This window comes from Cervus canadensis, chromosome 5, assembly GCF_019320065.1.
Source record: "Cervus canadensis isolate Bull #8, Minnesota chromosome 5, ASM1932006v1, whole genome shotgun sequence".
NCBI lineage: Eukaryota > Metazoa > Chordata > Mammalia > Artiodactyla > Cervidae > Cervus > Cervus canadensis.
The window spans coordinates 14,620,420-14,645,572 of NC_057390.1; the positions used below are offsets into that span (position 1 = coordinate 14,620,420).

A 25,153-nucleotide genomic window follows, 5' to 3' on the forward strand; every position below is an offset into this window, starting at 1 on the left:
GGAATTATCTTCCAAGAAATGTATCCTTTTCTTAAGTAGAATAAAAAGTTTATGTTTTATTTAGACTCTCAGTGACATACAGGTATTGCCAAGAAAAATAAGCAGTTGGCATCTCCTCATTTTAACCTAGATGTTTGTTTACTCACTTTTTAAAACTATCTGCTCTTCTTCTTGTAATTGCTTTTATTCATATTCTTACGCATGAAAATAGACATACATTCAGTTAGATTATTAAGGAAGAATAATAGGTAAGGAAAGCAATGGGAATGAATCTTGAGGTAGTCTGTTTTGATGGTTGGTAGCAGTTTAAATGCAATTAGATTGATAGAAAATGTACTTGTATTTGAGAAGGGATTACTGCTGCTACTCTTCACCTTCCAAAAATTATTATGCTTCCAAACACACTATTTTTGGGACTTCCCTGGCAGTCCAGTGGTTAAACCCTGCACATCCCAATGCAAGGAGTGTGGGTTCAATCCCTGGTAGGGGAACTAAGGTCCCACAAACCTCCTGGTGCAGCAAAAATTAAAAAACAAACAAAAAACACACACCATTTCCCAGCCTACCTCAAACTTCTTATAAAAATATTGGTGTTATATTAAATTGGTTTTTTAAGATTGAGATGTTTGATACATTAGATTTGTCTCTTTTGAAAAAATAGATATCAAATGTACAATATATTTTTTGATAAAGTAAAACATTTGGAGCTGTAAACACTTAAGTACTTCAGATCGGTGCCAAAATTTAATAGTAAATCATTTAGGAAAACTGAACAGAGTAAGATAAGGTTTCTCTTTATCTGCTTCCACATTGTTAAAATATTAATACTTTCACTTTCAAACTGTATGACCTCTCAAAAGGTTTTAATTTTGTCTTGTTCGGAAATTCAAGTTCAATGTCAAGTTCATTCAGAACTTGTTCTGAAATTCAGTCTTTGTGTAACACTGGGCTTTTATCTTTATGGTTTAGAGTCAAAAGGGAAATGTGGTATTACTCTTATTGTTTAAAATAATCTATTCAAGTAGGTGCACTTTCTGGTAAGTGTGTATTTAATAAATAAGCTGTGATTCTGGTAAATATATGGAATTATAGCGAATTTAATACTCTTGGAACTATTTAGAAATTTAGTATTTGCCTTTCCTGCATTATTATTCCAGAGTAAAGAAATTTCTTTGTCCAAAGTTTAGGTATATGCTTGAATCTGGTACTGTGTCCAGTGGTATAATTTCAATTGATAGATTTATACTTGAGTGTGGTTGCAAAAATAATTTTGAAATTAGATTCTGGGATAAATAAATATAAAATAATGAACTAAGTTAAGTATGTCATCAGATAATTGTCAGAACACCTCTTAAATTATGTTTTTAGTAATCAAAGAAAATTTTTTGGAGTTTGGGATATATTCTGATCCATCAATTCAGTTCCGTCACTCAGTCCCGTCCGACTCTGCAACCCCACGGACTGCAGCACACCAGGCTTCCCTGTCCATCACCAACTCCCAGAGTTCACTCAAACTCATGTCCATCGAGTCAGTGATGCCATCCAACCATCTCATCCTCTGTCGTCCCTTTCTCCTCCCGCCTTCAGCCTTTCCCAGCATCGAGGTCTTTTCCAATGAGTCAGTTCTTTGCATCAGGTGGCCAAAGGAGTGGAGTTTCAACTTCAGCATCAATCCTTCCAATGAACATTCAGGACTGATTTCCTTTAGGATAGACTAGTTCTTCTTGCAATCCAAGGGACTCTCTAACTCCACAGTTCAAAAGCATCAATTCTTTGACTCTCAGCTTTCTTTATAGTCCCAACTCTCACATCCATACATGACTACTGGTAAAACAATAGCTTTGACTAGATGGACCATTGTTGGCAAAGAAATATCTCTGCTTTTTAATATGCTCCCTAGGTTGATCATAGGTTTTCTTCCATGGAACAAGCATCTTTTATTTTCATGGCTGCAGTCACCATCTGCAGTGATTTTGGAACCCTCCAAAATAGTCTGTCACTGTTTCCCCATCTATTTTCCATGAAGTGATTGGACTGGATGCCATGATCTTAGTTTTCTGAATGTTGAGTTTTAAGCCAACTTTTTCACTCTCCTCTTTCACTTTCATCAAAAGGCTCTTTAGTTCTTCTTCGCTTTCTGCCATAAGGGTGGTGTCATCTGCATATCTGAGGTTATTGATATTTCATCCTGCAATCTTGATTCCAGCTTGTGCTTCATCCAGTCCAGCATTTCTCATGATGTACTCTGCATAGAAGTTCAGTAAGCAGGGTGACAGTATGCAGCCTTGATGTACTCCTTTCCCGATTTGGAACCAGTCTGTTGTTCCATGTCCAGTTCTAACTGTTGCTTCTTGAGCTGCATATAGATTTCTCAGGAGACAGGTCAAATGGTCTGGTATTCCCATCTCTATAAAAATTTTCCACAGTTTGTTGTGATCCATACAATCAAAGGCTTTGGCGTAGTCAATAAAGCAGAAGTAAATGTTTTTCTGGAACTCTCTTGTTTTTTGGATGATCCAGCGGATGTTGGCAATTTGATCTCTGGTTCCTCTGCCTTTTCTAAATCCAGCTTGAACATCTGGAAGTTCTCGGTTCCTGTACTGTTGAAGCCTGGCTTGGAGATTTTGAGCATTATTTGCTAGCCTGTGATATGAGTGCAGTTGTTCGGTAGTTTGAACAGTCTGATCTGTAGTTTTGACAAGCAAGGTATATTATTTAAGTATGCCCATTTATAATATTCTAAATACAAATTGTTTATTTCAGGAAAATATAGCTTTACTGCTTATGTAAATTACCGATTTTGATTAAAATGTTAATTTTTAATGTGACATTTTAAAATCTGAACAAATAACTTCTTGGAACTTAGTAAAATTTTTATTTTATAAAATTAGTCCAAAGTCCATTTTCCAATTTTGTCATTGGTCTGTAGAATATTATTTTTGGCCATTTGGGGATTTGGGGTAAGGAAGAGCATCCAATATAGAACCTTTTATTTCATTTAATTGTCATATCTTTGTTCTCCTTTAATCTGGAAACTTTACCAACTTTTCTTTGTCTTTCGTAATATTGATGACGTTTTGTAGACCATTTTATAGCGTATCCAGCAAGTTGTTTTTTAAGTGTGAGAGCTGTGCTAATAATTTTGTGTAAGGCATTGTATTCAAGAAATGGCTCGCTTATGTTGCTACCATGTAGTATACAAAAACACAAGCCTAATGTAATAGGCTATTTCGGGAGCCACACTGAACTATAGTTAGCGCTTGGAGATTCTTTCCAGGACCCTCCACCAAAACCAAAATCTTTCTGCTTTATTCTGTGAATGTTCTATGTATTCTTATCAACCTTACCAGTTCACTCTGGCAGGCGACATGCCACTTTTCAAATGATCTAAGATTTTTTATTTTCTCCTCAAAACATAGCACTCTATGTTCCCTCTTAGCCTTTGAGATGTTGTTTTGACCTCTTAATTGCTTTTTAGGAGCCTTTTCCCACCCCACCACCCCCCCGGAAAGAAACAAAAGGTTTCACAAAACACAAAAAGTGAATGAGAGGCCAACAAATGCTCAGTAACAACCTTGTGCTGGTCAACTATATGTAACAGATTCAGTAACTTTTTAAGTAGAATTTGTGCAGATTTTACCTTCAAAGAACTTAATTCCAAAAGCTGAATCTATAAAATAGTTGTTAGAAAAATTATAAAACAGTAAATTTGAAGCCACAGCTTTAAAGTAGGTAACTGAAACAAAAAGCGATTTGTATGTTTGTATTAGGCTGTTTATCTCTAGTATCATTTTTTAAACGAATGATAAAAGCCTCTATAGAGAGAAAGTAGTTATTTTTATGAGATTTTTTTTACTAGATACGAAGATCCTCATATGAAGTATGTGTTCATTTTAGTTTCTCTCTCCCCATATTCTGACTTCATTTTGTTGTAGCCATGTTATTTTGAAAATTGCGTGTAAACAGTGACCATTTTTCCTCCAGCAGCTGTTTATATATATGCATGCTATTGAGTAAGCCATCAGTTACCCCACTGGCCACTAGATGGTGGTCTCGTTTCATTGCCAGAAATACTTTGAGCTCAGTTCAGTTCAGTGCAGTCGCTCAGTCCTGTCTGACTCTTTGCGACGCCATGGACTGCAGCACGCCAGGCTTCCGTGTACACCACCAACTCCCGGAGCTTATTCACACCCATGTCCATTGAGTCGGTGATGCCATCCAGCGCTCTCATCCTCTGTCATCCCCTTGTCTCCCGCCTTCAATCTTTCCCAGCATCAGGGTCTTTTCAGATGAGTCAGTTGCTCGCATCAGGTGGCCAAAGGATCGGAGTTTCAGCTTCACCACCAGTCCTTCCAGTGAATATTCAAGACTGATTTCCTTTAGGATGGACTGGTTGGATCTCCTTGCAGTCCAAGGAACTCTCAAGAGTATTCTCCAACACCACGATTCAAAAGCATCAGTTCTTGGGCGCTCAGCTTTCTTTATAGTCCAACTCACATCCTTACATGAGTACTGGAAAAACCAAAGCTTTGACTAGATGGACCTTTGTTGGCAAAGTAATGTCTCTGCTTTTTAATACACTGTCTAAGTTGATCATAGGTTTTCTTCCAACGAACAAGCGTCTTTTAATTTCATGGCTGCAGTCACCATCTGCAGTGATTTTGGAGCCCCCCAAAATAAAATCTGTCACTGTTTCCATTGTTTCCCCATCTGTGTGCCGTGAAGTGATGGGGCCAGATGCCATGATCTTAGTTTTCTGAATGTTGAATTTTAAGCCAACTTTTTCGCTCTCCTCTTTCACTTTCATCAAGAGGCTCTTTAGTTCTATTCTTCACTTTCTGCCATAAGAATGGTGCCATCTGCATATTTGAGGTTACTGATATTTTTCCCTGCAATCTTGATTCCAGCTTGGGCTTCATCCAGTTCAGCATTTTTCATGATGTATTCTGCATATAAGTTAAGTAAGAAGTACTTTACAGTATGTGAAAAGAGGAATAGCAGGTGAAATGTTAAGAGTCCCTTACCCTCATCTTTCTCATTCCCGTTTTGGAAAATGAGATGTTCCTGTTTTTAGAAAACAGCACCACTCAGCACATTAAATTCCTTGCCACTAATATAGTAGAATATGGTAGAACATTCCAGGAATGTTATCAAGTGTTACAAAATGTTTGCCTTTCTAGTTTTTGTTTCATAGTGTCATAATAGGAAGGGGCAAATGAAATCAAGAGAAATTTATTCAGTTGCCCAAGTTTAAGTGTTTAGCCATAATATGGCCATTATTACTAAACTCACATATTTTCAGATTTTAAAAATGATTTAAATAGATTTTTATCAGTACAGAAAAGAAAAATGAGTAGACCTGACATGTTAGAGGAAGGTTGAAATTAGAAGAAGCACAGACCTTTTTAAATTGGGAGGTTTATGAAGTATCTACTAATTTGGCTGATTGTCTTGGCTGAGTGCTGGTATGTGCTAGTATTAAAATTTCATCGTTTTCATTTTATTGGTTTGGTAGCTCTGCAATTAGGTGTAATGGGGCAAAACCCAGTACAGAAGACTTTGTTATACCATCTGATTTTCCTCACACTGGATTAAAAATTACTGTGTCTTATCTTAGGTTATTTCCTCTAAAATTCAGTATTTAAATTAATTTTATGAGAGAATAAGTTAATTTTGTTGCTATGCAAATGTGTTAAATATGACCACATTATTTAAATCCAAAAATTATTACTAAGGTGTTGTGTTTTGTTTAGTCACTAAGTCATATCCATCTCTTTTGTGACCACCATGGACTGTAGCCTGCCAGACTCCTGTGTCCATGGGATTTCCAAGGCAAGAATGCTAAAAAGTTACATAGGAATAAATGTATAGTTGGAACTGTAACTACGTTTCCATGGTTATCTTTTAAGATATGCATGCTAGTCATGTTACTTGTAGGGATATTGATTGCACATAGTTATGGACTAAGTTTTAGTATTCAGTCACTTAAAACGATTTTTATTTTACAGAGAAATAATTTAAGGATAACTTAATTAAATATTTGAATAATTTATTTTTTAATTCTCACATTAGTTTTTGTGTCTACTCAAATGAACATTCCATAAACAAATGTTACATTCCTAGATTGTATTGAGGTATTTATACTTTAGGTGAGCCTCTCATTTTGTATTTCTGAAGTTGATCAGAGAAATAAAATCAGCATACGCTGAAAAACATCAGAAAAAAACAAGATGTTTTTCTAGGTAGTTAGTATTAATTTTCTCTGTGATAGTACTGCTTACCTACTAATGGATTAATATGAAGCATGCATTTCTTTTGAGAATTTCAGTGTAAATCCAAAGGGAGACAATGATGTTGAAAGTGTTCAGCATTTATTGATGCTGAATAAAACTTTATTTTCCTATATATTTTGCTGGTCAGCTTTCCCATGTTGAAAAAATTTCCCTTTCCTATAATAGGTAGATTATTAGAAACTTAAAGTGAACATAAATGTAAAAGCAATTTGAATGAAAATGATATTCAATATGTAGTTTTAGAAAAATGTTGCATCGTTGGTTTTATGTCTTATTTCAGTTACGGTATCTTGTATGTTTATTGGCATCCAGAAATAAATCTTTATTATCCATATAGTCACTGCTGTGCCTGGAATAAGGCGCTTACCCTGGATGCTGCCCTACAGGCCAGGCACTTGCCCTGGAATGTTATAATTTTCTGGAAATGTCCTTTTAAAGATTATCCTTAAAAACAATTTTTTTAAAGCTGTGTTTTGTTTTGATTGAAATCCATGAAAGAGACTTGTCAGAGTGTGATAAAGATATACATAAAAACAGTTACCGAGAGGTTAAGTGCTATTGCGTGGGAGACCTCGGTTTGATCCCCAGATCAGGAAGATACCCTGGAGAAGAGAATGGCAACCCATTCAGTGTTCTTGCCTGGAGAATACCATGGATAGAGGAGCCTGGCAGGCTATAGTCCATGTGTCACAAAGAGTTGGACCCAACTGAGTGACTTTCACTTTCTAAGTACTCTCCCAATAATCTTGACATGGTCAAGACAGATTTTTCTTTTTCTTCTTCGTCTTCTTGTTTCTTTACATCTTTTGCTATAATGATGACAGGAGTACCTATTTTCTCAGAAAATCTCTTGATGTAGAGGTAAACAAAAATTGTGAAACAAATCCCTGAGAAAGATATCTTTGAACTGTGTAGTGAAATAGGAAATAAATTTATTATACTTGCGTTTGTTGCATAATTTTTCAGTCTGCATTTCTCTTTTACTGTGATGAAGGTGGTGGAAAATGATGGAAAATAAATGTGTTTTAGTAGAACGTCAAAGAATGTTTTATCATTTTAATAGTTGGATAGAATAATAGAAAATATAATGAAAAGTTACATATTAGATCCCACCATTTATGTGTTCTGGCTCTATATTTAGTAGCTGTAAATACATTTTTTAAGTCTTTTATGTATATTTAATGGGATATGCATACCTAATTCATATACTTAATGTGAATAGCAGTTTATGCCTAAAATGTATAATCACCACATAGTTTAGCCTAAAATACTGAAGTTATTAAATGTCTGAGTTAGTTTTTAAGTATAGTTGATGTATAATATATAAATTATAGGTGTACAAAATAGTGATTCACAAGTTTTAAAGGTTATAGTCCATTTATAGTTATTATAACATATTTACTACAAAAGTCTGAGTTTTAATTAAAAAATAACTCGGGCTATTCAAAAGTCTACAAGCAATAAATGCTGGAGAGGGTGTGGAGAAAAGGGACCCCTCTTACACTGTTGGTGGGAATGCAAACTAGTACAGCCACTATGGAGAACAGTGTGGATTCCTTGAAAAACTGGAAATAGAACTGCCATATGACCCAGCAATCCCACTCCTGGGCATTCACACCGAGGAAACCAGATCTGAAAAAGACACGTGTACCCCAGTGTTCATCGCAGCACTGTTGATAATAGCCAGGACATGGAAGCAACCTAGATGCCCATCAGCAGACGAATGGATAAGGAAGCTGTGGTACATATACACACTGGAATATTACTCAGCCATTCAAAAGAATTCATTTGAATCAGTTCTAATGAGATGGATGAAACTGGAGCCCATTATACAGAATGAAGTAAGCCAGAAAGATAAAGAGCAATACAGAATACTAATGCATATATATGGAATTTTAAAAGATGGTAATGATAACCTTATATACAAAACAGAAAAAGAGACACAGATGTACAGAACAGACTTTTAGACTCTGGGAGAAGGCAAGGGTGGGATGTTCAGAGAGAACAGCATTGAAACAAATATACTATCAAGGGTGAAACAGATCACCAACCCAGGTTGGATGCATGAGACAAGTGCTTCAGGGCTGGTGCACTGGGAAGACCCAGAGGGATTGGATGGAGAGGAAGGCGGGAGGGGGGATCGGGATGGGGAACACATGTAAATCCATGGCTGATTCATGTCAATGTATGGCAAAAACCACTACAATACTGTAAAGTAATTAGCCTCCAACTAATAAAAATAAATCGAAAAAAAAAAGATAACACTATTGCAAATTAAAAAAAATAAAATGTCTTTTCTCTGGAGGAAAAAAAAATCTATGATGTAAGATTATGTGAAAAATCAGGGTTAAAAGTGTATATAACATGAGTACAAATGTGGTCAAATACCAGTCATAGGGGGAAAAAAAGCTCACAGGAAATTCACTGAACACTGCGTATGCTTGTTGACTTGGACTAGTGGCATGAAAAATGAGAGTGTTTTTTTCTCATCACAGTTCTCCAAACATTTTGGACACATGGTTTGATTTTTAAAATGAAAAATATGTGTAAGGTTAAAAAACAAATGCTTAGAATGATGTATTAATTTTTTCAGTTAAACATTAATCTCTAGATTTAAATTGGAAAAAAAAATAATTAAAAGAGAAGTGTTCGTTACCCTCCATTGCATCAGGAATGAAGTATTCCCAGATATCCTACTTTAGTCCACAAAGTGATGAATAACTTCTGTTTACCCTCAGAGAAAAACAAGTGAACAAAAAACCTGACAAACTTCCTGATTGAAGGTGGCAAATGTTTTCAGTTCTCTGGAAGGAGTGGGTCTTTTCCATTAGTAATCCATGGTAAATTTCATTGAAACTTTTTGGTTAGAGTTGATAGCTTCTGCCAGTAATAAGCCAAGCAGTAAATGTTTTCCACTTTTTCTTAGAATTATTTTCAGCTTTTATACGTGCTGAATTGTGTGTTTCATGAAAAAATGACTAATCTCTATGATCATGTCTTACAAATTTCTTCTCACCAACCTTTACCCAGCAATTTGAATATGATTTTCCCCACTGAAATGTTTTTCCACATACAGAAAATGGGAATTTTATTCTTTTACCCAGTACTGGTTACTCCTTTCAAAATAGAACATTTCTCTAACTGAAATAATTATATAGTAGTGTCACACACCTGTATCTGTAGTTGTTGATGGTAAATTCCAAGGTATCTTTCAAGCATTGCATAATTTAGCCAACAGGTACATCTGAGGATCCGAAGGATAGTGACTTTACTTGCTTGGGGGTAAGCAGTAACATGAAATGCGCAGTTGGCACTTGCTGAGTGAAGAAGTTGCTGTAAGCCCTTTGCGACATGGCAGTGCGTGGCACTGTTGTGGTTCTGCTTTTCTTTGTCAGGCTCGTCACGTTTAATCCTGTAGTGATGATGAATGATGACGTGTGCTGTGGGAAAGGACACCTCAGGGTTTTCTGATGAAGATCTGTGTGGCAAAATATAGAAGTACAGAATTCAGGATTGAAATACTTGTATTTTGTACTCATCTGTATTTTATCATCAAGAGGCTGTTACGTTTATTGACTCCTTTTGTTTGCTGACCACCCAGACATGTTAGTTTAAAAGTGCCTGTCTTAAAAAGAGAGCAAAAACTAGCTCACCCTTAGTTTTCCAGATTCCCCTTCCTGGAGATATTCAGAAATAAGTCTTAGAAGGAAAACCAGAATAATGTAAATCAGATATGAATAACCATTTTTCAGGTTCTAGACATAAGCATGGATTGCTGGATGCATTAATATCTGGGTGGAATTTGACATTAAAATAAGGACACTTGTTTATGTAACTGACTGTTGTCAAGAAAGTGGAAATATATAAAAGCTTCATTTTTTAAGCTGAAAATTTGTCATAAGAAATGACATAGTACTGAAATTTATTTCATGTTCTTTGTAAATCAGACCCATAAATGTATGTCTCGCTTGTGTTTACTGTTCTCAATCTCATTATCCACTGCCTGTTATCTTGCTTCCACAGCTTTTGCTTCTGTCCCTCCTTAATATGAAGAGACTGTCTTAACTTTCGGTAGTTTAAGATTCCTAGTTGGAATCTACTTGAATAAATCTAGTTGAATAAAATAAACACCAATACGTAAAAGGAAGTATCATGTTTCACTTAACTTTGAAGAGCTGTCTTATTTTCTCTATGGCTGTTTAGTTCCAGATTTTAAAGTTTTAAAAAATTATCTACCATTCATGTCTGTCAGATTGTTTTCCCCACCTGTCTTCTGTATTGAGTTTTAGCATGTAGGCTGTCCTCAGCTTTATTTGGATAATGGAGAAGTAGCTTCTCATTTTGTGGGGGTTTTTTTGTTGTTCTTGGTAACTTTATAACCATTTATTTTAAAAAACATCAGTGTGTCTTGGATTACTTATATTGCATAATTTTATGTAAAGTACTTTTATTTTAGATAGTTTATTTTTAAATTGTTAGACTAATGTTTTAAAAAATTAACAGACTAAGATTTTTGAAGGAGCTTTGCGTTTACAGAACACCGAGCACTGCCCCTCCGCCCAGTGTCCTGTCACTTACATCTTGTGTTAGTGTGGTGTGTGTGGGTGCTCGGCTGTGTCTGACTCTTTGTGACCCCGTGGACTTGCCTGCCAGACTCCTCTGTCCATGGATTTTCTCAGCAAGAATACTGGAGTGGGTTGCCATTACCTTCTCCAGTGGATCTTCCTGACCCAGGGATTGAAGCAGCGTCTCCTGCTTTGGCAGGCAGATTCTTTACCACTGAGCCACCTGATAATCTATGTTAGTGTGGTACATGGTACAACTGATGAACTAAGAGTGACATATTTTTAACTGAAGTCAATATATTAGAGTTTACTCTTTGTATTACACAGTTCTGTGGGTTTTGACAAATGCCTAGTATTGTGTGTGTCATCATTGCAGTATCATACAGTATTATTAGAAATTATAAGAAATTCTGTCTGTTCTATGTATTCATTCCACCCTCTTTCTCTATCTCCCCAGTGAAACCTCTAGTCACCACTGATCCTTTTTCTGGCTGCATTCAGTTTAGTTCAGTTCAGTCGCTCAGTCGTGTCCGACTCTGCGACCCCATGAATCACAGCACGCCAGGCCTCCCTGTCTATCACCAACTCCCAGAGTTTACTCAAACTCATGTCCATTGAGTCGGTGATGCCATCCACCCATCTCATCTATTTCGTCCCCTTCTGCTCTTGCCCCCAATCCCTCCCAGCAGCAGGGTCTTTTCCAGTGAGTCAACTCTTCGCATGAGGTGGCCGAAGTATTGGAGTTTCAGCTTCAGCATCAGTCCTTCCAATGAACACCTAGGGCTGATCTCCTTTAGGATGGACTGGTTGGATCTCCTTGCAGTCCAAGGGACTCTCAAGAGTCTTCTCCAACACCACAGTTCAAAAGCATCAATTCTAAGGTGCTCAGCTTTCTTCACAGTCCAACTCTCACATCCATACATGACCACTGGAAAAACCATAGTCTTGACTAGACGGACCTATGTTGGCACAGTAATATCTCTGCTTTTTAATATGCTGTCTTTGCTTCCAAGGAGTAAGCATCTTTTAATTTCACGGTTGCAGTCACCATCTGCAGTGATTTTGGAGCCCAAAAAAATAAAGTCTGACCGTGTTTCCACTGTTTCCCCATCTATTTGCCATGAAGTGATGGCTCCATAGTTTTTCCCTTTTCAGAATGTCATTAGTTGGAACCGTGCACTGTAAACCTGTTCAGATTGGCTTCTTTTACTAAGCAGTATGTATGCATTTAAGTTTCCTCCATGTCTTTTCTTTTGTAGCTCTTTTTTTTTTTTGCAGAATAATATTCCATTGTATGGTTACACAACAGTTTGTTTATCCAGTAACCTTTTGATGAACATCTTGGCTGTTTCCAGCTTGGAGAAGTTATGAACAAAGCTGCTACAAATGTTCATGTACACATTTTGTTATCATTTCTGTTCCATTGATCTATTTTTCACCAGTACTACATTCTCTTGATTATTGTAGCTTTATAGTGTGTTTTGAAGTCTGATTCTGTTAGTCCTTCCACTTTGTTCTTCTTCTTCAGTGTTTACTCATTGATAGACATTTGAGTTGTTTATACCATTTGTCTATTGTGAATAATGCTTCAGTGAATGTGAATCTACAAGTACTATTTTCACTCCTCCTTTCAGTTGCTTTGGGTTTTTACTTAGGAGTGGAAGTGCTGGCTCACATGGTAGTAAGTTATTTCTTTACTTTTTAGATTACAGCGATCTAAGTGCGTGTGAGACGGCAGGGAGCTCGTGGTGGTTTTGATTTGCATTTCCCTGATGACTAATGGCAGTGTGTTTATTGGCCATTTACAGATCATTTTTGGAGAACTATCTATTCAGATCCTCTGTTCCGTAAGTGAGGCCTAGGCAGAAGGAAGCATCTGTAATAGAATGTGGGCATGTAAAATAATGTCAAATCTGTTATCACTTTACTTGTCCACCTGTTTACATAAGTCTAGCCTTTTCATATCCTCACAAATATTAATGTTGTGTTTTATGCCTATCAGTTAACTTTGGCTTGTTTTTTATAACATAGGATTTTAACTTGAATTTCCTGAAAACTCTAGTGTACTATGTTATAGTATAGAGTTATAATAAAAAGTAGCATTAGGTCATAAATTAAGAAAGAAGCTTCAAATATAACCAAATATATGGCTCAGTGGTAAAGACTCTGCTTGCCAGTGCAAGAGATACAGGAGACGCAGGTTCAATCCGTGAGTTGGGAAGATCCCCAGAGAAGGAAATGGCAAGCCACTCTAGCATTCTTGCCTAGAAAATCTCATGGACAGAGGAGCCTAGTGGGCTATACAGTCCATGGGGTCACAAAGAGTCGGACCAGACTGAGTGAGCATGCGCACATGTGAATTTTATGTTTAAAGATGGAGAGTAAAATTTCAAGTAAGTGAAGAAAGAATGAGCAGTCATACTTTTTACCCCTGTTCTCTGCATCATTACTGGAAGGTGTGAAACAAGGGCCTACTCCTCCTTAACTTTGAACAGCTCACTGTTTGTCTTCACATTACCAGAACTCATTTTTTAAGCCATTCCTTTACATACCTTGCCAAACAAAGTCCAGAATTCTGGATGAGGCTTCATCCGTCCCCATACCCAGTATAAGTGCTGTGGGCAGTGAGACAGTTTCTTCCTCGAGCCGGTACTCCCTAGTTCTCCTTCCCTGTTTGAATCTTCTATTTAGCATTCATTGTACTTAGTAATGTCTAAAAAAAGTTTTACTCACTTGGTCTTCTCTACCTTGAATATAAGCTACATGAAGGCAAGGATTTTTGCTTGTTTTCTTCACTGCTATATTCCCAGCCTGTCCAGTAGGTTTTCAGTAAATAATTAAGGAATAACTAATATAATAAATAATAAAGTTATGAATTAACTTTGTTCAGTAACTGCTGTTGGAAAAATGTTGTTAGGTCCTTAACTCACATGATTCACAAAAGGAAATTCCACTTGGGAGGAAGCCACAAAACCTAACAAAACAGCTTTTAAGCTTTCGAAGCAATAAATGTTCTTAGAGCATGGAATCCATTGTTAGATGCATGTAGTTTTAAGAAAAAAATTCATTTGATTTATAGCTGACAACTAAAAGCTAGCACTGTCAACTTTCTCTTCCCTAACAAGCTGATTTATTGAATTTTGCTTTTGATAAACTGTGGCTGTATCATTCTGCTTTACCTAAGATACAATGGTTTCCTTTCAATTTAATTTGAAAAAATATATTTCCATGTCATACTAATAAATGTATTTACTGCCCTAATGTATTATTTGGACTGTTTAATCATTTTTATCTGTGATACAACTGAGTAGTTACTTGGGACCTCCCTGGTGATCCAGTGGTTAAGCATCTGCCTTCCAATACAGCGGACACGAGTTCCATCTCTGCTTGCGGAGCTGAGATCCCCCATGCCGTAGGGCCACTGAGCCTGGGCACTGCAACTAGAGAATGCCAGCGCCACCGCTGCGAGCCGGTGCCCGCGCTGAGAGACGCCCGTCCAGCGCCGCAGAGACCCAGCACAGCCAAGGACTGTTAAATTACTTAGTTCCTTGCTGTCTCCCAGCTCTGCGCGCTGTTCGTTTTGTTGTTGCTGTTCCCTAAAAGCGCCTCTTACATTCTGTACATGATGCTTCACAGACATCTACTTCAGTCCGTTTACCAACCTACCAGTTAATCTCAAGGTTGAAGTAGGAGCTACATTGCTGTGGACTTAACTTTTGTATTGCGCATGGGCTCATTTTATACTTTTCCTTCTTACAGTTCTCGACATGGCAAGACACGTGCCGCTCTATCGCGCTCTGCTGGAATTGCTCCGGGCCATTGCTTCCTGTGCATGCATGGTGCCCCTCTTGTTGCCTCTTTCTGCAGAGAATGGGGAAGAGGAAGAAGAACAGTCGGAGTGTCAAACTTCCGTTGGTACCTTATTAGCCAAAATGAAGACCTGTGTTGATACCTACACCAACCGTTTAAGGTACTGTTCATTTCTTTTGACCTTGGCTTTTATGATCTTTTTAAAAATAACTTTGTTCATTTAAAAAAATGATATATGCTGATTAAATACACATATACACAAGCTAGTAATAAAACTATGAAGAAAAAGTATCCACCAAACCCTACACTCAAATGTTTGTTACAGTGGCTTACCAGACATCTCCATCTGAGATCTTATAGCTGTAGGTAGAGTTTTTGTTAAATGTTATCACGTTGTACCTATTATACAAATAGATGCTAATTTCACTCAATATTGACGTAGAAGACACCTTCACTCTCAGTAAATACATATTGCTAATATTGTTCTTAATATTACTTACCCATCTTTTCATGGACATTTGGGTTCTTTCTAATTTGTAACAACCTCTTACATCTTTTGGGATCTGTAGAAATTTCTGCAGAGTAGATTCATAGAATTAGAACTGTTGGATTTATGGATTACTACTATTTCATTTTGATATATACATTATAATGTATGCTATAATGTTTTTGAGGAGAAGAGGATTTATTTGTTGGAGTTAAAATACAGTTAGTATTTTATCTTCATAGAAAATTGAATTTTTAAATGAATCTTTGGTTTAAGTTTATACCTTGCTAGAAATCAGATGATAGTTCTCTCAACAAAAACTTTAAAAATAACCTTTTCCTGGTAACTTTTTCCATTCTCTTAGCAGAATCTGTCTCGTGGTTGTTAGTTTCACTGAAAAGAGATGGCATAAATTCTGATGTTTGCATAAAAATTCAGAATTAGGCTAGAGGAAGTTTATTCCTTTCTTAGTGGTCTTTTGAATCAGTTAATCTTCTTTTTCATCTTTGCAATGTGTTTGTCTTACATGTTCTCACTTAATTTTTTAAGAACCTAAAATTTGAGAATCACAGAATATCAAATGTTGTCAGAGAATTAGTCATTGGAGGAATGGTCAGCCTTCATTTCTCAGAAGAAATCAACTTCTCAGATTATCCTGACTCTGTTAGTTTTATTGTATTATCATTATTTAGAAACTGGTGGCTCACTGCCGGGCAATAAGAATCATAAATTAGAGAGGAGATTAAAGAAGAGCCAGTTGGTAGCAATATAAAAAGATGTAGGTTCATACTCTTTCCAGGGAAGGAAAATGTAAAGGTATATTTTCTTTGATAGTGTGAGGTTTTTTTCTGTTGTAGAGAAGAAAATAATACTGTCTTTGGTCTCATTTTTCATTACAGCAAAAGTCTTTGTAACTGGTAACCTAGGCAGCTAACATAATTATACAAAAATAATGTGGCATTATCAGACTAAAGATCTGATTTTTTTTTCTAATTGAGCTAAGTTACTGGAATGTTTACAATCAGATTGCCTTCTTTGCTACTTTATTGTTTATAAATTAATGTATATCCTATTCTTGAATTAATGTATATACTGTTCATATAACATGTAGTATAATTTTTTTAACTGCATAAAATGTATTAAGTAATGATTGACTACAAAAATTTAATTGCAGAGAAGGATAACTGAATTTCATTTAACAGGCACTCTTTATTTTTACCTGGAAAAAGATATTCTTTAAAATCTTTCAACAACAAAAAAAATGACACTTCAGACTTCTGAATTCTTTACCAGCAAAACATACATGTAAAGATCATAATGACTGTTCACAGAGATAATTTCATTTTTTATTTTATCTTTACAGTAACCTTGTGCAGTTAACTTTTTAAAAGCTATTTTACTGACAAAGAAACACTGACAGAGTTTTACATAGAGTTTGAATATGCTTCATGAAGATCCCTCATTGTATCTGTTAATTTTTTACAGATATATATATATAAAATACAGCCTCTCTTAGAAAAAGAAGCTAACAAAGATGTACATATTATAACATTCTTACTTTCCTTTCAAACTTTTCCACCTTGAGAACTCATTTTCCACTTCCCAGAAGGGAAAATCTGCTCTTTTACAGCTTGTCAAAACTTAAGATACACTTCTTTTCATATTTTCATCAGTATAGAACTCTAATAAAGTGAACAGTATAGTACAATTTCCTGCAAAGTTTATACTCACTGAAGTTGACCTAAATTCATTTTTAACACTGTTTTAAGATGCAAAGCTTCCCCCTCCCACTCCCTTCTACCTGCCTCCCAACCCCCAAGTGTATTTAAAAAAAAAAAAAACAGAAAACCAGGATACTCAGAAGAGAATAGTCAAGGCAAATATGTTGTTTACGTATGTATCATTTTTAGAGTATGTTTTAGTGCTTCATCAGGTTTGTAGTTAACAGTTTTGAAAGTAATGTGTAGGTGTACCACAGCTCAGAACATTTTTACATTATTTTTGTCTCTTTTTCTCAGTAAGAAATAAGTGGGTAGGGTGCTGTGCCTGTGGGCGATTCCTTGTGAAGTCCTGGCCATGTCTGCACCTGGGGGCTCTAGGAAAAAAATGTTAGGGTAAATAAAGTACATCTATTTAGTAGACGTACTAGTTTATTAATTATGTTCATGTATTTATTGTATTGCCCTTTTTTTGGTCTTATTTCTCATTTGTTACTTGTTTTTCCTTTCTTAAAGCCAAGTTTACATAAAAGGCATGCATTTTATTTTTCCTTCCAAATGAAATTTTAATTTGGCACTCTTTGGTCATCTTAGATAAACAAAAAGTAGATTCTCTGTGTAATTTGCAGGTCTCTAGATGATAACTGTGCTTACATGTAATAATTTACATTGAAATTGTTTTCTCTATATATGTTATACTTACAGTTTTTATATTTTGTAGATGAAGGAGATTAAAAGGTTTTGCCCAAGTCCAAAGTTTACTTTCACTGGTTGGAATAACCTAGTTAAGATTATTCTATCTTGAGGACAGTACATAAACTCAGCTAATGTTGAACTCAAAGCTCAAAATAATGATGGAGATTATGTAGGTTTGCTGGCTCTCCCGCCTCAAGCCTGCAACTTTCTATAAGAGGAAATAGGAGAATATTATTATTTATCTTTATCTTTTATCTTTTTTTTAATCTTTCTTTTATCTAATTTGTGTTTTAGAAACTTGCAGTTATATTCAGATAGGGGAGATCTGGCTTGGTCACAAGAGCATGACTGATTTTGCTCTTTCAACAGATATTTATTGAATGTTCATCAGAGCATAACAAGAAAATTAGGCCTTTTTCCAAGAGGCTGACAAATAATGTGGGAAACAATAATTAGACAGTTTTAATAACAAGTACATGATATATGGAAAGTTTAACACATTATTGGAGCATCAAGTCAGTTTTGGAAACCCAAAGAATATGTAAGAGTTGGCTAAATAAGAGGTGCAGGGGACTGGTATACCAGACTGTGTGAGGAATGTTCGCAGGAAAATTCAGGAAAATGTAAGGAATGAAGAAGTCTGGTGTGCCTGGGTGTCCTTTGGGTGGGAGGTAGGGGTGGGAAATGAATGGATAGGAAAACGGGGGCTTGAAGAACTTCATGGATATGTTGTTGTGCTCAGTTGTGTCCATCTCTTTGCAACCCCACGGACCGTAACCCACCAGGCTCCTCTGTCCATGGGGATTCTCCCAGGCATGAGTACTGGAGTGGGTTGCCATGCCCTCCTCCAGGGGATCCTCCCAACCCAGGGATCAAACCCAGGTCTCCCTCATTGCAGGCGGATTCTTTACCAACTTAACCACCAGGGAAGCCCAGCTTCATAGGTACCTGTTTTAGATGTGTTGAGCCCTTGAAAGGATTTCAGCAGAGATCTATTCAGATTTGCATTATAAAAAAAGATCGTCTTGCAGTATAGCAGAATGGTGGGGTGTGAGTTAAAAGAAGACTGAATTGCCACAGAAGAGGTTGTCTTCCTTTCTGTCTTGGCAGTTGAGCTGTGTGTGTCCTCTCCCATCCTGCCGTTCTGGGACTGCGGATTTGAGTCCATTAGGATTCTTGCCCTTATACTGTGGATTTCATAAAGACAGTTAGTTCCTGGGTAGAAACACTTTCTATGATTCAGATGTTTGACTTTATAAAAGCAATAATGTAACTCAGGCTTTAGATTAACTATTAACTACATTATTCTGCCTATGTGTTAATCTCAGTGACTGCAAATTTATCCCTAGGGATCTCCTTCAAAAAGTGCAAGTGCTATAGGACAAATGGTTTCCTTTGTTAGTATACAATAATCTGAAGTCTGTAATCCTGTGCAGAAATTTTCCAGTACTAATCCTACTGGGTTGTTTTACTGAAGACAGAAAGCAATCGTCTCTTGACTTTAAAGAGACTAAGAATTGTTAGCAGAGATTCTAAAATCCTTTTCTTTTTTTTTTTTTCAATTTTCGGCCGTGCTGGATCTTCATTCTGCACAGGCGTTTTCTCCAGGCGCGATGAGTGGGGGCTGCTCTCTAGTTGCGGCGCGCAGGCTTCTCACTGTGGTGGCTTTTCTTCTTACTGAGCGTGGGATCTCGGGCCTGCAGCCTTCAGTAGTTGTGGCACGTGGGCGCCACAGTTGCAGCTCATTTCCTGAAAGCTGTCATCCAGCTAAGGTTGTGTATATGTAGAGAACTTATATGACAGTAAGTAGGCCTTAGATTTAATTTTTCTGGAGCCTTTTATCTGTTATTATTTTAGACTTACTTAAATCTAAAAAGAGTGTCATGTAATAATGGGATTTTTCTTAATCTGATCAAATAAAACAAACCATTTTTGTGGTTGAAAATTGAAGGAAATTTTTCGTGGTAGAAATTCTTGTCAGAGCTTCAACATTATGAGGAAGAACTTTCAAATCTTGTACCACCTGTGCTTTTGGTAGAATCTTTCTTTAGATCAGGTAACTTAATTAAACCAAACATTTATTTAAAGAGAAAATTTCAAATTACTAACATAGCAGAATAACGAGTATCAACTGCCAAAATTAAGTCAGTATCATTTGCCATCATTTGGCAAATGATAAGTGTTAAAGTCAATAAACTGAATTTTTTAAAAGTTAGTGTCTGACTCCATTGTCTGGCCTGTTTTCTATTTTAAGAAAGAAGATTTAACAAATAAGTAGTTACCAAAGGCTTACTGAGACCTTTCTTTTCATTGGTAAAAGATTGTCATTTTCTCACTCTTGATTCAGTTGACTGATACTGTGTCTAATTGCCACTTAATGTTTTCTCATGCTTTGGGAAACTCTATTAATAGGATATATCTTCCAGTCCTCTAAAAGTAATGGCATTTTACAAATAAAAACTATTAAAAAAAAAAAAAACTAACAAAATTTAAAAGGAACGGGACCCTGTCCATTCATGATCTTAGTCGTCTGCCTTTTGCATGCTAAGTCACTTCAGTTGTGTCCAACTCTTTGTGATCCTGTGGACTGTACCCTACCAGGCTCCCTGTCCATGAGATTCTCCAGGCAAGAATACTGTAGTGAGTTTCCATGCCCTCCTCCAGGGGATTTTCCCGACCCAGGGATCAAACTCACGTCTCCTATGTCTCCTGCATTGGCAGGCAGGTTCTTTACCACTAGCGCCACCTGGGAAGCCCTATTTTGCCTTTTATCTGTGTTAATTGGGAAAAACTAAAGTTAGCAGAAACCAAGCTAGCCGAGCTTTTGTTTTATATGTGACCGCAATTTAGAGTGGTATTTTGGTTCTCATCCTCACCTTAATATTTTCACAGAGAATAGCTGGTTCTTAACTTAACATGCTTCTCTTTTTATTTTTCACTTTCCTGCTCACTAAGATAACCCAGTGTCGTCCTCTGGCTGTCTGTGTAGTGAAGCACTTTATAACTACATATGTTATGATGTTCCAGGATTTTGTTCTTTTCCTTCAAGGCAGACTTCTTATTTCAGAATACTCTCCTGGGTTATTAAAATTTATATAAAGAAGCAAATGATCCTTTAGTCTGTCATGGGGGCACTTGTACTTTAATAAAGGATAAATCAGGTAATGCTTGAGTGAAGGAATGTATAGGAGATGTATTAGCTGGGTTGCCTTCTTTCACGTGGCATGCTGAGGGGTAGACTAGGTAGAACCAATACTGCATTACAGCCATATTAACAAACTGTCTGTGCATCCAAGGCTGCAGTAAGAGTGATTGCTTGAGGAGAAACTGAGTTGGCACAGTGGAACAACACCATTCAACTGAATGCCTTTTAAAGCTGTTCTGTAATTAGGAGTTTTTGCTGTTACACGTAATAACATATGAGATAATTATATATGCATGTAATATGCACACAAATACATATATCTGAAAAGTACCTTTCTGATTTTTAGTATTTGAAATAATAGACTATAAGATGTGTTTCAGACTTTCTTGATTATAATTATACCTTAATAATAAAATTATTATCTCTTGTGGGTGAGAGTTTGGTGACTGATAATTACAGTACTCTGATGAGGTTGGTGTGAAGAAAGAGCTCTATTCAAGGAACAATTGTAGTTCTAGTTTATTATGTTCATCTTTCCTGGCAAGATTAACCTGTTGACATGGCAAAGTGGCAGCTAGGAGTAATTTATTGAGATTTAGTCTGTCTTTAAAACAAGTTGTTAAATATTCACTATACAGATTGCTTTAACTTCCTAAAGATAACAATATTTTGATATTCTTTTATTCACAAGTCTATAGTTTTACTGTCTACACCTCTCCTAATAAGTCCTCTCAAGATTCACAATTTGCAGTAACTATATAGAGTTCATTTGAATCTAATAGTTAACATAAATAAACTGATTGACATTGCTGTTGCCTGATTATATTAATAAGCATTTATATTAGACAAGTCAGAAATAACAGATAGTCCATAGAATTCTCCAGGCCAGAATACTGGAGTATGTAACCTTTCGCTTCTCCAGGGGATCTTCCCAACCCAGGGATTGAATGCAGGTCTCCTGTATTGCAGGCAGATTTTTTACCAGCTAAGCCATAAGGGAAGCCCAGAAGTATTGCAGTGGGTAGCCTATCCCTTCTCCAGTGGATCTTCCCAGCCCAGGAATCGAACCGGGATCTCCTGCATTGCAGGTAGATTCTTTACCAACTGAGCTATCATGGAAGCCCTTAAATATCCATGGAATTCTCCAGGCCAGAGTACTGGAGTGTGTAGCCGTTCCCATTTCCGAGGGATCCTCCCAGCCCTGGGATCGAACCCAGGTTTCATTGCACATGGATTCTTTACCAGCTGAACCACAAGGGAAGCGCAACATTCTTTAGAAAGCACTAAAGACTAGGCACAGTGTATTACTTCAGTATAGATGTGTTTCACGTTCAGCACTTTGCATCTTTTGTCTAAAACAGACAAGATGTAGATAGTTAATTATAAGGATCTTTTGAGCAATTTGTTTCTGAATATATAATAACATGTTTTGTACACCTGTTTTAGACCATTTGAAAACATAACTGTCTTATAAGCATAAACGTAATTTTCTACTTCGGCCATTTTCTAACATCATCTCTTATATAAAATTTAAGCAAATTGGAACATTTCAGGATGCCGTCATAAGGAAATTTTGCCCTTTTTTCTTATTCAATTGAAAGTTTTTATAATAATTTGAACAAAAATGGGGAAGTGGTTGATTTAAATATTGGTTCTAATTAATTTCATTTGCCTCAATAACATTAAGTAGTTTTCAGTTCAGTTCAGTCGCTCAGTCATGTCTTGACTCTTTGTGACCCCATGGACTGCAGCACGTCAGGCTTCCCGGTCCATCACCAACTCCCAGAGCTTGCTCAAACTTATGTCCATCGAGTCAGTGATGTCATCCAACCATCTTATCCTCTGTCATCCCTCCTCCTCCTGCCTTCAGTCTTTTCCAGCATCAGAGTCTTTTCCAGTGAGTCATTTCTTCCCATCAGGTGGCCAAAGTATTGGAATTTTAGCTTCAACATCAGCCCTTCCAATGAATATTCGGGGCTGATTTCCATTGGGATTGACTAGTGGATCTCCCTGAGGTCCAAGGATTCTAAAGAGTCTTCTCCAACACCGCAGTACAAAAGCATCAATTCTTTGACACTCAGCTTTCTTTATAGTCCAGCTCTCACATCCATACGTGACTACTGGAAAAACCATAGCTTTGACTAGACAGACTTTTGTTGGCAAAGTAATCTGTCTGCTTTTTAATATGCTATCTAGGTTGATCATAGCTTTTCTTCCAAGGAGCAAGTATCTTAATTTCATGGGTGCAGTCACCATCTGCAGTGATTTTGGAGCCCCAAAAAATAAACTGTCGCTGTTTCCACTGTTTCCCCATCTGTTTGCCATGAAGTGATGGACCCAGTGGCCATGATCTTAGATTTCTGAATGCTGAGTTTTAATCCAATGTTTTCACTGTCCTCTTTCACTTTCATCAAGAGGCTCTTTAGTTCTTCTTCGCTTTCTTCCACAAGGGTGGTGTCATCTGCATATCTGAGGTTATTGATATTTCTCCTGGCCATCTTGATTCCAGCTTGTGCTTCATCCAGTCCAGCATTTCTCATGATGTACTCTGCCTATAAGTTAAATAAGCAGGGTGACAATATGCAGCCTTGACATACTCCTTTCCCGATTTGGAACCAGTCTGTTGTTCCATGTCCAGTTCTAACTGTTGCTTCTTGAGCTGCATACAGATTTCTCAGGAGGCAGGTCAGGTGGTCTGGTATTCCCATCTCTTTCAGAATTTTCCACAGTTTGTTGTGATCCACACAGTCAAAGGCTTTGGCATAGTCAATAAGGCAGAAGCAGATGTTTTTCTAGAACTCTTTTAATTTCTTGATGATCCAGCGGATGTTGGCCATTTGATCTCTGGTTCCTCTGCCTTTTCTAAATCCAGCTTGAATAGCTGGAAGTTCACTGTTCACGTACTGTTGAAGCCTGGCTTGGAGAATTTTGAGCATTACTTTGCTAGCGTGTTAGATGAGTACAGTTGTGCGGTAGTTTGAACATTCTTTGGTATTGCCTTTCTTTGGGATTGTAATGAAAACTGACCTTTTCCAATCCTGTGACCACTGCTGAATTTTTCAAATCTGCTGGCATATTGAGTGCAGCACTTTCAGAGCATCATCTTTTAGGATTTGAAATAGATCAGCTGGAATTCCATCACCTCCACTAGGTTTGTTTGTGGTGATGCTTCCTAAGGCCCGCTTGCCTTTGCCTTCCCACATGTCTGGCTCTAGGTGAGTGATCACACCATCATGGTCATCTGGGTCATGAAGATATTTTTTGTGTAGTTCTTCTGTGTATTCTTGCCACCTCTTAATATCATCTGCATCTGTTAGGTCCATACCATTTCTGCCATTCATTATGCCCACCTTTGCATGTAAAGTTCCCTTGGTATCTCTAATTTTCTTTAAGAGATCTCAAGTCTTTCCCATTCTATTGTTTCCCTCTATTTCTTTGTATTCATCACTGAGGAAGGCTTTCTCATCTCTCCTTGCTCTTCTTTGGAACTCTGCATTCCTTCTTTTCTTTTCTTAGCTATTTGTAAGACCTCCTCAAACAACCATTTTGCCTTTTTATATTTCTTTTTCTTGGGGATGGTCTTGATTACTCCCTCCTGTACAATGTCATAAAGTGCCCATAGTTCTTCAGGCACCCTGTCTATCAGATCTAATCCCTTGAATCTATTTGTTACTTCTACTGTATAATCGTAAGGGATTTGATTTAGGTCATACCTGAATGGTCTAGTGGTTTTCCCTATTTTCTTCAATATAAGTCTGAATTTGGGAATAAGGAGTTCATGATCTGAGCCACAGTCAGCTCCTGGTCTTGTTTTTGCTGACTGTATAGGGCTTCTCCATCTTTGGCTGCAAAGAATATAATCAGTCTGATTTCGGTATTGATCATCTGGTGATGTCCTTGTGTAGATTAGTGTCTTGTGTTGTTGAAGGAGGGTGTTCACTATGACCAGTACGTTCTCTTGGCAAAACTCTGTTAGCCTTTGCCCGGCTTCATTTTGTACTCCAAGGCCAAATTTGCCTGTTATTGCAGTTATCTCTTGACTTCCTACTTTTGCATTCCTATTCCCTGTAATGAGAAGGGCATCTCTTTTGGGTGTTAGATCTAGGAGGTCTTGTAGGTCTTCATAGAACTGTTCAAGTTCATCTTCTTCAGCATTACTGGAGCATTAAGTAGTTTATTTACTTTTATTTGAGAAATTACTCAAAAGCTACCTCTTATTAATCACTTCAATAAAAAGATTAAAGGACTTCCATAATAGAAACATTCTTTGGCCTGTCTACTGCTGTAATAAACATTTATGAAGAACGAACAGTTAAACATTTGTCATAAAGGATAATAGAATTCGTTCTCCAGCATAGTTTCTGAAAACATTGTCATCATAAATGACCATTTTTCAGGTGCCCTCCGTATAGCAATATTAACACTTTTCTTTCATGTCT

The 25,153-nt window shown here is 36.9% G+C and overlaps 1 protein-coding gene and 1 long non-coding RNA gene across 11 annotated transcripts in view; one reads left to right on the top strand and one right to left on the bottom strand.

The window, feature by feature from the left end:
* Positions 1-25,153, top strand: part of BIRC6 (baculoviral IAP repeat containing 6) — a 210,366-nt gene that overhangs the window by 155,110 nt on the left and 30,103 nt on the right. For all 10 annotated transcript variants that reach the window (XR_006269389.1, XM_043468279.1, XM_043468278.1 and 7 more), the window contains one exon: positions 14,618-14,828. Coding sequence is in view for 9 of the 10 variants with exons in the window: in XM_043468279.1 (XP_043324214.1) it covers positions 14,618-14,828 (211 nt within the window). In the remaining variant the exon portion in view is untranslated. The remainder of the gene's footprint in view (positions 1-14,617; positions 14,829-25,153) is intronic.
* LOC122441546 lies at positions 2,557-23,738 on the bottom strand. Its single transcript, XR_006269390.1, has 3 exons — positions 23,608-23,738; positions 22,968-22,970; positions 2,557-2,587 (listed from the first exon to the last, which is right to left on the bottom strand). It is a non-coding gene; the product is annotated as an uncharacterized LOC122441546 (long non-coding RNA).